This window comes from Eschrichtius robustus, chromosome 19 (genome assembly GCF_028021215.1).
Source record: "Eschrichtius robustus isolate mEscRob2 chromosome 19, mEscRob2.pri, whole genome shotgun sequence".
Taxonomy (NCBI): Eukaryota; Metazoa; Chordata; class Mammalia; order Artiodactyla; family Eschrichtiidae; genus Eschrichtius; species Eschrichtius robustus.
The window spans coordinates 12,915,626-12,931,139 of record NC_090842.1 but is presented as its reverse complement, the minus strand read 5'-3'; the positions used below and the strand labels follow the sequence as shown (position 1 = coordinate 12,931,139).

At 49.5% G+C, this 15,514-nt stretch overlaps 1 protein-coding gene across 1 annotated transcript in view; it reads right to left on the bottom strand.

The window, feature by feature from the left end:
- Positions 1 to 7,588: 7,588 nt before the first annotated feature.
- The window catches only part of CFDP1 (craniofacial development protein 1), a 134,197-nt gene continuing 126,271 nt past the window's right edge, over positions 7,589 to 15,514 (bottom strand). Inside the window, exon 7 of the mRNA XM_068528065.1 lies at positions 7,589 to 7,917. Within this exon, the coding sequence (XP_068384166.1) occupies positions 7,827 to 7,917 (91 nt within the window). The 3' untranslated portion in view covers positions 7,589 to 7,826. The remainder of the gene's footprint in view (positions 7,918 to 15,514) is intronic.

Below are 15,514 nucleotides of genomic sequence, written 5' to 3'. Positions count from 1 at the left end.
GAGGTCAAACCCAGTGCAGACAAAGCTCCCACTGGCAGGAAGGCCAGGCGCTGGCCGAGTTGGCCTGGGAGCTGGGGCCACCTGCCTCATGCAGGGCTGTTTTGACAGAAGTGTTGTGCCTCTGGTGACTTGGGTCTTCTCCAAGCTGCCAGGCAACCTCGCTGACACACTAGACGCTCGGCTTAGCCGGGGTGAGCGTGTGTGCGCGCGCACATGGGTCCTGCCATCTGTTGCCAACCTGGCAGCTGAGTGTTGCCTCTTCAGCCGTGTTTGCTGAGACTTGGGTGGATTTTGTTGTTTGAATTTCTCGCTTGTTTCCCAGGCCTTACTTCAGCTGCTTCTCCAAGTTACTGATAACTTTAAGGAGCTTCCCTCCAAAGGCCTTTGAAGGTAGGAGAAAGTTCCTGCAGGTGGGTCTCAGCAGACGCCAGGGAGGAAACCTGGGCTTACTCATTATGGTTTGCTGGTGCGTCAGGAATTTAGGAGTTTGAATTATTTGAAGTGGCAAGAATAAAGGAAATGGAATTTTCCTAAATACATAGCTGGAAGCTTTAAAATTTTTTCTAGGTAGGGAGGCCATAAGCAGTGGTTCTCGAACTTCAGAGTGCATAAGAATCATGGGGTTGCCTGTTCAAAATGCAGATTCCTAGTATTAAATGCCCAGGGTTATTAACCCCCCTCCTTTTACAGATGCAGAAATGGGGGCAGAAGAGGCCAAGCCACACGCCTGAGGGCACCAGCTGGTCAGCAGAGCTCGGATTAGGGTGTCCTGATTCTCCAGCAAGGGTCTCTTGACTATATCACGCTGCGTCTGTCACCTGTGGCAGATGCTTGGCGTCAAGGGAAGAGTTAGACAAATGTGGGGTTCAACCAATTCTCACCAACGAGATGTCCAACAACTCAGTTCAGTTCTGTCACTAACTACCCAGAGTTAGCGCAGACCCCACAGTACGGGCTCAGTCACACAAGACTGCCCCCCCTTCAGACGCCAGCTGCAAACGGGCTGCCGAGGTGGCCCATGCTGCTGCCCAGCTCACACCACCCCATCAGGTGTGATCATTTGCTAGAACAACTCACCGACTCAGGAAGACGCTCTCCTTACGAAAAATATGTTATAAAGGCTACAAATGAAAATGGTCCAGAGGGGTCCCGAGCAGGAGCCTCTGTGCCCAGCAAGTGGATGTGGTCAGCAACTTAGAAGCTCCCCAAACTCTGCTTACGGGGTTTTCTATTTAGGTTCCATTATGTTGGCATGATTGATTAAATCATTAGCCATTGGTGATTTTTAAAAAAAATTAATTTATTTATTTTTGGCTGCGTTGGGTCTTCGTTGCTATGCACGGGCTTTCTCTAGTTGCAGTGAGCAGGGGCCACTCTTCGTTGCGGTGCGCGGGCTTCTCGTTGTGGTGGCTTCTCTTGTGGAGCACAGGCTCCAGGCGTGGCCTTCAGTAGTTGTGGCACGTGGGCTCTAGAGTGCAGGCTCCGTAGTTGTGGCACACGGGCTCTAGAGTACAGGCTCAGTAGTTGTGGTGCACGGGCTTAGTTGCTCCACGGCATGTGGGATCTTCCCGGACCAGGGCTTGAACCCGTGTTCCCTGCATTGGCAGGCAGATTCCTAACCACTGCGCCACCAGGGAAGTCCCTAGCCATTGGTGATTGATCTCTGGCCTCCCTCTCCTCCCCAGATCGGGCGGGGGGTGGGGGGTGGTGGTGGGGTGGTGGTGGAGGGTGGGGCTGGAAGTTCTAAGGGGTCAAAGGGGCAGTTCTAAGTCAAAGGTGTGGTTTTTCTGGTGACCAGATCCCATCCTGAAGCTATTGGGTTGGAAGCTATTCTGTAACATCTTATGGAAAAACCCGAACGAACTTTTTGGCCAGCCCCACACTTGGGCTCCCCCAGGAGTCCTCTAATTAGCACACAAACAGAGTAAATTCCAAGGGTTTTAGGGGTTTTGTGCCAGGAACCGCACAAAAAACAAAATACGTATTTATTGTACCATGTGAGGTATTTGCAATTTTTAAAAAAATACAGTTGTATTGCAAAGACAAAATAGGCCTCTACAATGATGCTTATTCACATCATTTCTACCCCCAGTTGTCTATAGTGGTCTCAAGGGCACACACAGGTCACACCAGACACTGTTGGTGCAGGAGGGCTGGGTGTGTGTGTGTGACTGGGGGATGGGCAGGTTCCCCAGTTGTCTATAGTGGTCTCAAGGGCACACACAGGTCACACCAGACACTGTTGGTGCAGGAGGGCTGGGTGTGTGTGTGTGACTGGGGGATGGGCAGGCTCCCCTCCCTGTGTCCCAGGATCCCAACCTCAAATTCAAAGGCCCTGTAATGGAGCTCAATGGCAGGGCTGAAACAGAACTGTGAGGTCCAGCTAGAGACAACAGCAAAGATGAGGCAATCTGATGAGGTGTCTGGGACAGAGAGGGTCCACCCTGCCACAGATGCAGCCTCAGGCACCCAAAGAGCTTCCAGACTTAAAAAATGTCTCCCAGGGACTTCCCTGGTGGCGCAGTGGTTAAGAATCCGCCTGCAAGTGCAGGGTACACGGATCTGAGCCCTGGTCCGGGAAGATCCCACACGCCGTAGAGCAACCAAGCCCGTGAGCCACAACTACTGAACCTGCATTCTAGAGCCTGCGAGCCACAACTACTGAGCCCGCGAGCCACAACTACTGAGCCCGCGTGCCACAACTACTGAAGCCTGCATGCCTAGAGCCCGTGCTCTGCAACAAGAGAAGCCACTGCAGTGAGAAGCCCATGGACCGAAAGTAGAGAAAGACCCATCGCAGCCAAAAATAAACAAGCAAATAAATAAATTTATTTTTAAAAAGAAGTCTCTTATTTGTCAGTCAGGGTGCCTCAAACTCGGGCAGGCTTCGGTTATTAATGTAGAGGTGTTAACTGGAAGAAGTAAGGCATTACATCATTACCAGAGATTAGTGGGGCTAGTCAGAGGATAGCTCCCTCCCTCCCAGCAGAGGCCCAGCAACACTCCTCCGCACCCTGAGGAGCTGGCCACACCTCCACAGCGGCCTCATGTCACAGCTGTGGCCCAGGGCCCGGGGGTGAGCTCAGGATGCTGGGCAGAGTTTGAAAACAGGCAGCTCCATAACTTCCACTAGAAAGCTCAAGACATTGACTGTAATTCATTTTGGTGTCTTTAAATTTCAAGCTCATTTATCCAGGTCAGGAACCATTTGTTTGCATCTAACAAGTCAAGGCCTGCGGTAGCATCTTTCTAACATATGGTCTGTTTGTGTGCACCTGTGCAGCCTTGTGGGCAAGGGGAAGGCTGATCGGCAGGAATCACACCATCAGCTGTGCTGGGATGGGGCACGTGGCCTGGTACAGACCCCTCAGCTCCCCCAGCCACCCAACCTGCTTTTCAGAGAAAGGGGAGCTGGGGCGGGGCGGGTGGGGCACGTGGTAGTTCACCTATGTGAATCACTCACCTCCTGGAGAACGTCCCAAAAGCGGCTTGGAGGGATCATTCTGGAATGCCTGCTGGCCCAGAAAAGGAGGCAGAAAAAGCTCCTCGACACCCAGCAAGCTCATCACCATGGCAACCCTCCATCCCTGAACTGCCCATCCCTTGGCTCTCTCTCCCTAAGGAGACTGACAGAGGTGATGCAAATTTAAATGTGGGCTTGTCTTTCTTTCAAAAAAATTTATCTTGAAATATTACAGATAAATAGGGTAGAAAGGTATAATGAATAATATAAGAAATATCTGTGTTCCCAACTCCCAACTGAAGATATAAACCCACATCATTAAACGAAGCTCCTCTGTTATCTTTTATTGTATAACCTTCCCAATCCCATGAGAGGTAACCACTATGCTGAATTTAGTGTTTATCACCCATTTGTTTATATATATTTATATTGAATGAATATAGGAATATATATAATTATATAGTATATATATTATTCTGAGTCAAAGGACAATATCTTTCTCATGTTTTAAAAATTTTATTGAGGTGAAATTCACATAACATAAAATTAACCATTTTAAAGTGTACAATTCAGTGGCATTTAGTGCATTCACAATGTTGGGCAACCATCACCTCTATGTTCACATGCTTTTGAACTTGTATAACTGGGATTGTACGCTAGGTGTTTTGCATCAATGCTGCTTAAGAGGTTAATCTGTGCTGAGGCATGTAGCCCTGGCCCAGTCGTTTCACTGCGGTACTGTATTCCACTGTGTGGCTATTTCACAACTGGCCCCTTCTCCTGATGGGCACTGGGTGGTTTCCAGGTTTTTACTGTCACCGATGAGCCTGCCTCCTGTGCACATGCTGGTGCTTCTCTAGGATGTCAAGCCAAGAGCAGAGCTGCTGTGTCACAGGCCGAGCGCAGCTCCAGATTCATGAGATATCGCCAAAGTGTTCTTCAAGGCGGTGCTAATTTATACTCACAGAAGCCTGGCTGTCTTGGGGAGCTGGGAGCCTTTAGTGTGAAATTTAATTAGAGTAACTTAACACCTGGATAATGTATTTCATTTAATAAAATGCTGTGAGGTAGGCAGAGCAGGGTTATTAAGCATTCTCAGAAACCTTTTGAAGACAAGGCATCTGAGACACAGAGGGAGGGACTCAACCCAGATGGCAGGGCTACAATCTAAGGTTAGAGGCAGGACGCCAAACCCACTGTCCGATGTTGAGTGTTCTCCTCATGTTACATTTCTCCCTTCCCTCCCTGACACAGCCACCTTGTCCCTTACTTGAGCGTAGATCTGTCTACACCATCAGCTTTCTGAGGGTACAACAATGAAAGCTCACCGGCAGACCATGGAGAGGGGCCCTGGAAAGGAGAGTCTCTGTGGACTGGGCAATTCCAGGCTGCAGGGAACCAGGGTGGAATCTTCCAGACTTCCACAGCCCACTTTCCCTCTGTGGTCAACTTCGTGTGCACAAAGATTGTATCTGGTGGTCCTGTTGGATCTAAGTTGCCTTAAGAGGGCATGAAAAAAAAGCTGCAGAAAAAAAGAAAAGACTTTGCAGGAAAGCCTGAAGCAGGAACCCTGGGTACACCTGTGTGCCCAGGGAAGGAGGTGCAGTGGGATGGCATTTGGGATGCCTCGACTCTCCAAGGTACTGTCACCTGGACACCAGCCCCTCCTCCCCTCACTCGCTGAAACCAGGCAGCATTCCAAAGAGGAGAGGGCAACACTGCCTACACCGTGTAGCACAGAAACTTGGTTCCGGGGCAGGGCTTATGCCTCCCCACCGGCTTGTCTGCCCAGGGCCTGAGGGTGTCTAGGTGAGGCAGCACACTCTTCCCCAAAGAGAGGTTCAGATGCCGCCCCAGGGCACAGACGACTGGAATCTGAAGCCAGCGTGCCCAAGCCGCTGGTGTACTTCTGACACAAGCTTCTGGCACCGGCGTGTGCCAGCTGCCACTCTTCTCAACTGGAAGCATCTCTTCATCTTTGGCTGCTCTGTCCCCTTGCACTCAAATCTTTCCAACGTGAATCCTCCAACTAGGAGCTGGGATCCAGAAGGCATGAGAGGCTGTTTCATCTTGCCTGCAGGGCCCTCCGCCTTCTGCCCTCTAGGCATAAGACACAGGTGTGATCGCTGGCAGTTTCACAGTCTGATCTCAGGCAAGTTTCCTCTTCTGGTCAGATAACTTGTGAGGAAGCACCAGGCACATGGAACCACTGCATCATTTATTGATGAAGCTAAGAGCTTCTGAATCCTTCCCCAGGAGTCCACCATCTTACACCAATTCCTATTTGTTTATTGGTTTTTTGGTAATTAAAATAAAAAAAAAAAAGAGTCATGGACTCTTACCCAACATGCCTGAGCAATTCCAGTTCTGGCTAAAGACTGATACCAAATACCAGAAGAAGACCGCACTCCAGAGAGCCACGCCGCACACACCTTCTCTGTCCTGCTGAGGCCAAGAGGCAGCACAGCACCTGGAGAGCCCTGTCACCTGGCCTTCCTGGTCCCTGCCTGGCTACCAGCAGCACCATCACGCCACTCTTTTCTAGGGAGGTTTTCTGCATCCTTCTGCAGTGCCAGCTACCAGCTGGCCTGCTGGACCTGTCAGTTCTCATGAAATCGGGCCCTGGGCTCTTAGTCCAGTTCCCCTCCTCAGCTCCAATGGTGCACGGCTCCCTCAAGACTTAGTTCTTAATGCGGCCCTTCTCCCCTGGGGACCTCACGCAGAGTTCCTAATTAGAGGACTGCGTTCCTTGGGAAATAGGTGAACAGAACACATAGAGAAGGCTGTTTTTATTCTTTGACCGTATGCTGTTTTAGGGCAGTTTTTTTTCAGTAACGGGAAGGTAACAGATGCTCTGGAAATCTGATGCGTTTATCTGGGACAAGAAGACAAAGACTGATGGTAAGAGCAAGGCCAGGAAACTCATCTCTCAGGGATTCTCTGGACTCCACAGACCAGCAGGAAGTATCCTTGGCTGCCCTCCTCAGTCATCCATGCCACGGACAAGGGAGGCGCACCGTGCCTGGCAAAGGGCTACTGAGCTGCCTCCCAGCGCTGACTCAGGCCCCCACTTCCTGTAAACATTTTCCTTGGCAATTCCCGACTCCTAGATTAAGAGATGTCACTTCCCTTGGGAGTCAGGCAGATTAGTTTTCACTAAGTGTGGACGTGAAGAGCTAGATAAAATATTATCCACCTGTTCTTAAAAACTATGGGCTATGGTTCAAAGAAGACGCTGACGGAAAAGATGATTCTCAATTGAAGATGCACACAGCTCAGTCAGCCCGACCACCCAGCCTGGCCTCAGTGAGTAACGAGGGTCACAACCTCACAGCCGTGCAGGGCTGACAATCAGGTCTTGGTTGCATGAGGTTCTGCCCACATATTAGAGGACTGGAGGGGGAGACCTATGCGTGTTCCCTGCACATGTCACTGGCTCATCTCGACCCTGTGAGGTTCTGGTATTACTCAGGCCACTTACAGACCAGAAAATGAAGGTTCAGAAAGCTGAACTGTGCTCAAGGTCACAGAGCTGGCAGATGTCCAGGCAGGATTCTGAATTCCAGTCTTTGGAACCCTACCTACCCCCAAACCTGTCCCTGTTACTCAGGACATCCCCGCCGCCCGCCCACAGGGGCAGGATGTGGTGTTTACTGCTTTATTAATATGAAGTTTGGAATTTAAATTTTCCTAAAGAGTTAAAAAAAAAAAAAAAGTCCTTTGGAGTCTTCTTTGACAAACCAAAAATTAAAGAATTACTGAGGTGAGAGCACACGTGAAGTTGACTTTGAGAACAGGAAATGGCTGAAGGAAAAGAAAAATCCCTAATGCAGCAATAGTATATCCTTATTTTCAGCCTCACATTATACCAGCAAACAGGAATCCCATTCAGGAGAGAAAAGAGATCAGGAGAGAAGCAGGAGTGGAACTGAGAACAGAGCTGCCTGGGGACTTTGTGTTCCACCAACACTGCGAGCCTCTTCAGAGAGAGCCCTACAGCCTCTGGGGGCTCACGTGCGTGCAGGCTGGTCACTCTCTCCACCACGGCGGCCAGGACAGGCCTGGGAGGTGCTGGCTTGGCCTGGTGGACTTCATAGCAGAACAAAGGAAAGGTGAGTGCTGTCATCTTCACCGGCCTCTCACAGGACCAACCTGTACTTTTTTATTTTTATTTTTTAAAAGACAAACTATTAAAAGTAAAATGAATGAAATCACATGAGATCAAGATACAAAGACAGAAATTCAATGTAGAAAAAAAGACCTTGCTGGGAAACAGTCAATGGAAAACACGGGAAACATTTCAAAGACGCACAAAAAGCTCACGTTGTAAACAGGATTAAGCTGCTGTAGGTTCCTCATCACATCAGGGTTTCATTTTGCTCAGCCTGAGATCTCGCTCGATTTCAAACTGCCTGTGATCCACTCGGTCTAGAAAAGCTTTCCGTTCAATGTACCTGGAAGAAAATGAAGATATCTGTCAGCAGATGCAGTAAAAGAAAATGCCTCCCCTGCACTGTTCTGTCCTGTCCCCCCGCACCCCTCACCCCGGTGTGAAGGGGTCCACTTGGCCTGTGGGATCATCGGGTTACAGCAAACACAAACGGATGACCACAGGTGGTGCCCAGAGTGGACAACACGACTATTTCAGGAACATCCAGACCACTCCCATTTAGTCTAAACAAGGATGTTTCTGGTTCAAATGTGAGTGAAACGAGAATGAAAAAGAGAAACCAACAACTTATCAAGGGGAAGTACATTAGAGGCTGAAGGCAAGAAAATGTTGCAATTTTGTAACCAGGTTTTAAGGAAAGAACAGGGGCTCCCCTCAAGCCCAGGTTCAGAGCCTGGCCTGGTTACACATTAGCGGACCATGCTGGTCAAGGAGCATCGTTTTTCTCAGCAGCAAAATAGTGACACCACATTTCCTGGCCTTGGCGGTGAGCTGAGTTGGTGGGGAGGGAAAGCTATGTTCCCTGCACATATGCATCAAAGTTTGGGAAAAGGTGCCTCTGCAAATGGAAGAAACCCAGTAAGAACTACCTCCTGGGGCCGCAGGGAAGGTGAAGCGGGCTGAGGTGTGCAGAGCGCTCACCGTCGAAGGTATTTACCTGCCTGCAGCTCCTTCCTTCCCCTCACCCTTCCCACCTCTCCTTGTGTCCTCCACCCAGATGCAGCCAGGGTGCTTCTGCGAGGACGACAGAAGAGGCCTTTCCTTAAATTCCTCCAAGGGAACGAGGTCAAGCACCTCTGCCATCCACGGCTCACACACAGGGTCCCCTAAAAGCTGGTGGTTTGCGCCTCATCTTGGCCAGGCTCAGCAGACAAGGCTTCCGCCGGGCCCCCAGGCAGGGTGGGAAGGAAGCACAGGGCTGAAGCAGCAGGCACTGCGAGGAGCAGGCTGGCCGCTGAGTGAGACACAGCTGCATTTTCGTGCACCTTCTGGCCATGAACTGTGCTGCCGCTTGCCTGGGGGGAGGGGATCTCTGCTGCTAATTAATCTGTTGAGAGAGCAAAACTGCCACTGAAAATGGGAGGCAGAATTGAATCTCTGCACTAATCTTTCCTTTGTTGCACTGTGGAACACGTGCATCTGTCATTACAAGGTCATTACGTTTAGGGTGAGAACGTTACCAGGTTCAGGACCCTGTGTTCCTTTGCTGAGTTCAGGGCCTCACTTGCCTGCCCACAGCACCCTGTGAGGAGCAACCCAGCCCGGCCCATCCGCTCTCCAGCCAGGCCTGCGGCCACTAACCCTACACCTCACTGTGGACAGGGTGGCAGCTCTCAGCTTGAATCCCGACCCTGCGGCTTGCTGGCTGTGTCTCTGGGTAAGCCACGTAACCTTGCTAATTCTGTTTCCTAATTTGCCCCCCCCGCAAAAAAAAAGGGAATCATCCTTAATCATTCCTACTCTGAAGGGCTGTTGTGGGGATTAAATGAAATAGTGTACATGTTATGCCTAGCACAGAGCAGGTGCTCAATAAAATGGCAGAGCTGTCACCGTCATTTCGGGAAGCCAGCTTCTGTCAGGGCTCTGAGGACAATCAATCCAAGGGGAACAGTCAGCTCTCTTGACGCACGTTACCAGCAACTAGTAACTACCACCTGGTCTGGGATCAGGAACTCAGCTGTCGTGTCAAAATCGCCCAGGAGGGGCCAGCATGGCTGGAAACACAAGGGCAGGACCTGCTTGTAGGCTTGACATAAGCCCTCAAGGTCAGGTCATCAAATTTAGCAAGTGAAATACAGGATGCCTGGTTAAATTTCAATTTCAGATTCCCCGGCAGATGGGGAAGCCACAGACACTGTGGACCCCTTTTGATAAAGTGTGAAAGCAGGAGAGACCGCGGCCGGTAAGTAGACACATGACAGAACAAATTCATCTTCTGTCTACCACCAAGGGACCCATGACTCCCCAGTGGGGACTGTTAACCGAAATCGACGGACGGGCTCTGTCACACTACAACCGGCACCCCTCCCCACCCCAGCCCACAGGCCCTGGGTGAGTATCACAATGGGGATCAGGGTTTTGACAGCAGTTGTGCTTTAACTGCCTCTCTCGAAGTTCCCACAGAAAAAATGCGGGAGCCCTGGTTCAAGAAGACTTTAGGGCATGTTTCAAGAGAGCCATTACCCAGGGATACCTGAGAGAGCGGGCCTGGGGGCGGAAAGAAGAGGAAGTATGTGGCTTTGAGCATTTGTGGTCTTTCTTCTTGACTTTCCTTTAAAGAAGAGGAAGTGATACTTAAATTAAGATGCTCACTGAGCATGAATAATGCCTTGCAGGTTCCCGGAAGCAGTGCCGGTGCTGGGTCCAGCTGACCTTGAGACTATCAAGAGCGAAGCCAGGCTGGGTGCTAAACAAGCAGGTGCAGGCAGAGTTCAGGTTTAGGGAACGCCTCAGGCAGCAAAGAGGGGCACATATGCAGAATGCAATTCTCAAGGGCAACCCAGACAAAGGCCATCAAGGCAGGTTTGGCGACTTCATTCCCCCATTCACAGCATCTGCAGCTGCTAACAGGATCCTTTGATGGCTTTGGTTTGCGGCCAAGAGCTGACCAGGAACAACACTTCTACTCGACATCCTCCTCCCACCCTCAAGACAGAAAAGGTGCCAAGGATGAGGGTGGCTCTGACATTTACTATGTGTGTGACTGTGGGCAAGATACTTTATTTTTCTTCTCTGTAAAACAGGAAAAAAAATTACAACACCCCTCTGACAGTACAACTGTGAGAAGTACTTTGTAAACAATAAAACCAAAAATGGCTATGAGTGTTGTGCGGTTCTTGCCTCCCATTTCTGACCTGACTGTATCACTATAAAGCCTCAGAAACTGGGACAGCTGGAACAGGGACCAAGAGACCAAATGCCCCAGAAAGAGGAAGGGCTTGTGGGGAAGGCTGCCTCCTCCAAGGCGGCCCGAGCGGACGACCTATTTAAACTGAGCCTCAGAAAGTTCTCAGGCACCTTAAGCGGGTTGCAGTCCCAGAAGAGGACCACCAGCTGACACGCGCAAGGCTTCTTTTCTGGTCTGTGCCCAGCACTCCTGGGGACCCAGACTGATTCAGCCCAGTCTACTGGGAAGGGCAGAGGGGACCATCCCTTCCCACCACTACTGCCTTATGTGGCCCATTTAAGAGGCTGCAGCTCTTCACTGTCATTAATAAAATATGCTAATAGCACCAAAACCTAAGGGATTTTCTAAGCTTTCCCTTTCAGAACCAGGTTAGACACAATAGGCTCGGTCATCTTTTTGATCCTGCAACCCAAATTACTTTTCTGCCACCAATTTTCCTGAGATCTAGGCCAATGTGGAGGGAAGGAAAAATAGAAGAAGAGGACGAGAAGGGTAGAAAATGCTTCCAGAGAACATGTTGGTACCTACTTCTGGGAAACCAGGCTGCAAGTGAAAGGACGCCCATCCACCCCCACAAGAAGGCAGAGTTCTGTGGGGCAGGTGAGGGTGCTGATCCCCAAAAGCTCCGCCACACAGTCACATCCGCCCAAGAGAGGGTCCTGCCCACTGGTCAGGAAAAGAAAGAGCACAGGGAGGTGCAGGGAAATCCGAAGCAGGCACATAACGGAGGATGTTTCAGGGCTGCGCTATCACTATGCTGCCAGCAGAGCCAGCAGGCGTTCTGTGCAGCGTAAACCTGAGAAGGAAAGTGGACCAACACCAGAAACCAACAGGCGGCGCAGGCCCTCGGAGGCTGGAATAAAGCTCTGTGATGGAAGTACTAAGAGGTGCACTTCTTTGCCCTGAGGAGTGCAAGTGACAGAAGCAATCTGCTCAACATCACACAAGCCCTGTGCAAGAGGGTGACTCGCAAACACCTCGAGGGCCAAAGTGAAAGGGTGGTGATTTTAATTTTCTTGTCCACTGCTTTCCTCCCATCTCACCTCAAGATTGTGCTCGTTCTGAAAGAGTGACTCTTGGGGGTCATGGAGATAGATTCTTTGGAGAAAGAAAATTATTTTCTCTCTCCTTCACGCCTCTCCAAATCACAAACACACCTGGTCTCCAATCATCGAGCTCCATGACCTTCAATTTGATTGCCAGCAGCAGCCGAGACCAAGCCCGTATTCCTCTCATTTTCTCTGCATTGATCCCTCCCCCCAAACCTGCTGGCCTCTACCTCAGCAGTGTTGGAGAGACGCGCTGCTGATGGCGAACACTGCCAGGGAACCTGGTGCGATCGGTTATAGGAATAGAGGGAAGCAATGTTAAAGGCCCTGAGTGCTGACTGGTGACACTGATCCCGAAATGCTGGACTGTGCCCTGGAGTCCACGGCTCGGAGGAAAAGCAGCGATTCTTTGCTGTGCAGCTGACCTCTTTGGTACAGGCATTTTAACCAACTTTGCTGTCTGAAAATGATGCCTAGGTGGAGATGTCATTCTGACTTGTCATGCCCTTCCTTTCTGGGTGGTTAATTCCAATCCTACTAAGTTCCAAAACAAAGCCATGGCTGCCTGACAGCTAGTGGGATGTGCATTTAGGCAGTGCAATGGCTCAGCGCCTGCTCTGGGACAGGTGCTCTTCTAGCACCCCACTGGTGGCGGGGTGGTGAACCAGACCCTGCCTTCGGGGCTTACCATACATGAAACAAAACACGACAACGTGTATCAACTGACAATAAGTGTGATGAAGAAGGTCAAAGAGGGTGATGTGATGGAGGGTTCCTAAGGTGGGGCTACTCTGAGAGAGTGAAGAGTGGCATCTGAGTGGCAAAACAAGAGCCCACCGTGGAGGAGGATCTGGAGGAGCAGTGCGGAGGCTGGGCTGGGGCGAAGAGGGTCAGAGGTGGGCAGGGGACGGCTCAGGGAGGCCTGGAAACGCCAGGGTAAGGAGGTGAACACTCATTTTAAGTGCTACTTAAACAGCAGGGAAGAGAGGAAAAATGGTTTGTACTTTCAAAGAACCATTTTGGCTGTGATGTAGAGAAGAATGGAGGAAAGGTACAGATACAGAAGCAGGGAGCAGAGCAGATGCCTGTGGCTTGTACCGGACTGCAAGCAGCTGGGATGGACAGAAGGATGGACCAAAATACTTCATGACGGAATTGTCTACTGGACTTTCAGGACCGAGTGGAAAGAGGATGCTGCTAGGGCTTTCTTTCATCAGCTGGGTGGACGGTGATGGTGCCATTTTCTGAGAGGTCTGAGGAAGGAGTCTGCTTATGGAAAGAAAGCAAGCAGAGGTATCTCAAGCTATCTGAAAGTAGAGCGTCCCTATAACACCTCTCTTAGCTGAAATGGCGTGAAGTGAAGAAGCAATTGCCTTTTGGTGAAAACGAAAATCCTCTTCAGATTTCTTTCAGTTAGGGAGAAAATGTAGAGGTCTTTCGCAAAAGCAAAGTGGTGTAAAGCAAGCTTTTGAAAAGTGGGGGATATCTGTATTTGGTTTTGGATGTTAAGTTTGATGTAACGTCTTGGACATGCAAATGGAGATGTCAACTAAACAGCTGCTACGGGAGCCTGCAGCTCAGTGGGATGGTCAGGCAGGGGAGAGCTTTTTTGGGAGTCGTCAGCAGAAAATAGTACTTAAGCCATGGAATTAGCTTTCCTGGGGGAGAGAATATGAGGAACGACGGCTGCCCATCACTCAGCCCTGGGACTTCCCTACTTTAAAAGCCCAGAGGAGGAAGAGAGGCCAGCCTGGGAGACAGAGAGGAGATGCCCCCAAGCTGTGCTGGCCACAGTTGTGGGAAGTGTTCCTGAAGGCTTGGCAGGAATACACCAGGAAGGGATCTAGAGGAATAAAGCACCTAGCCTTCCAGTAAGGCCCTAAGCTTGGCGTGGTCAGTAATGGCAGACAGGAGAAAGAAGAGGGGGCGGAGAGCTGGGGTGGGGGGGAATCCTATCTATAAACATGCCAGACATTTCCCCTACTTATTTAATTCCCATTATAAACCTGGGAGTATACTGAAGAGTTTCTACTTCACAGATGAAGAAACTGGGGCTAGAGCACATGGCAGGCTGGTAGAAGAGCCAGGATTTGAATTCAATTGCACTTCAGTTTATTGTAAAATATAACAAACACGCACACACACAGAGTATAAAATGGGCAAGGCAGATGAATCATTATATAGCAAGCCAAGAAGCAGAAGATGAGCACCCTGGAGAAGTCCAAGCTGTACTGGGAGAGCTTGCTTTATAATGATTCACAATTAGGCACAACTAGATGGTAATGTCAGAGGAACAGAAACTTGAAAGGGAAGTGGAAATGTGGGCAGGCTCACACCTGGCTGGGCTTGGGTGTTCGGTGTGGGTGTTGGGTGAAAGTTATGAATGTGCCTCCTGAAGGCTGGCAGCATTCGGCTCCTTGACCTGGTGACGGCCTAACTGTGAACTCGACATAAATAGACATATACTGTGTGCGTTCTTTTGTGGCTTGCTTCTTCACAAATTGACCTAACGGACACATTGTTTTTGCCCATTTTTGACCTTCATATAAATGGAATTAAAACAAATAAATATAATACATGGAACCATACTGCATGAACTTCTTTGTGTTATTATGTTACTGAAATTTACCCATGTTCATTCCAATCGGTAGAGTATCCCAGTGTGTGAACACATCACACTTTATTTGTCTATTACAAATAGACATCGGAATTGTTTCCAATTTGGGGATGTTATGAAAAGTACTGTTAATTGAGAAGCTACCTGTCAGTCTACCTGCCCCTCCTTTCAAAGAAATCTCTTTTTTCTGGCTGCTCTTAAGATTTTTCTCTTTGTCACTGGTTTCCTGCAACTTCACTCTGCAGTGTGGATTTCTATTTTATTTATCTTGGGATCTTTGAGTTTTGAAAAGTCTGTAAGGAGGTGTCTCTCATCTCTTCCCACACTGTCCTCCAGGAGGCTTAACTTCCCTCTTCCATATTTTTTGTCTTTTTGTCTCTCTGAACAATACTCTGGATGATTTCTTCTGGCTCTTTTCCAGTGCATGTATTTCTCTTTTCTGCTGGTCTAACTACTATTAAATCTATCCCTCTCATTTTTAATTATGGTTATTAAATTTTTCATTTCTAGAAATTTTGTTTGGGTCTTTTAGGCCACTATTTATAGTTTCTTCTTCTTGCAAATATTTTCAAGTTTGTCTACTTCTTTAAATACAGTAGGTATAATTGTATTAAAACCTGTCTCTGATATTTCCATTGTCTAAATTCCTTGCAGATCTGGTCCTGTGACTGCTGTTTCTCAAGGTGCTTTGCTTCTTTATGTGAATATTTTCAGACAGCAAAATTGCTTTTAAAAAACTGGACAGTAGGGCTTCCCTGGTGGCACAGTGGTTAAGAATCCGCCTGCTAATGCAGCCCTGGTCTGGGAAGATCCCACATGCCGCGGAGCAACTAAGCCCGTGCGCCACAACTACTGAGCCTGTATGCCACAACTACTGAAGCCCGCATGTTCTAGGGCCCGCATGCTGCAACTACTGAGCCCACATACTGCAACTACTGAAGCCCATGTGCCTAGAGCCCGTGCTCCGCAACAAGAGAAGCCACCGCAATGAGAAGACCACGCACCACAATGAAGAGTAGCCCCCGCT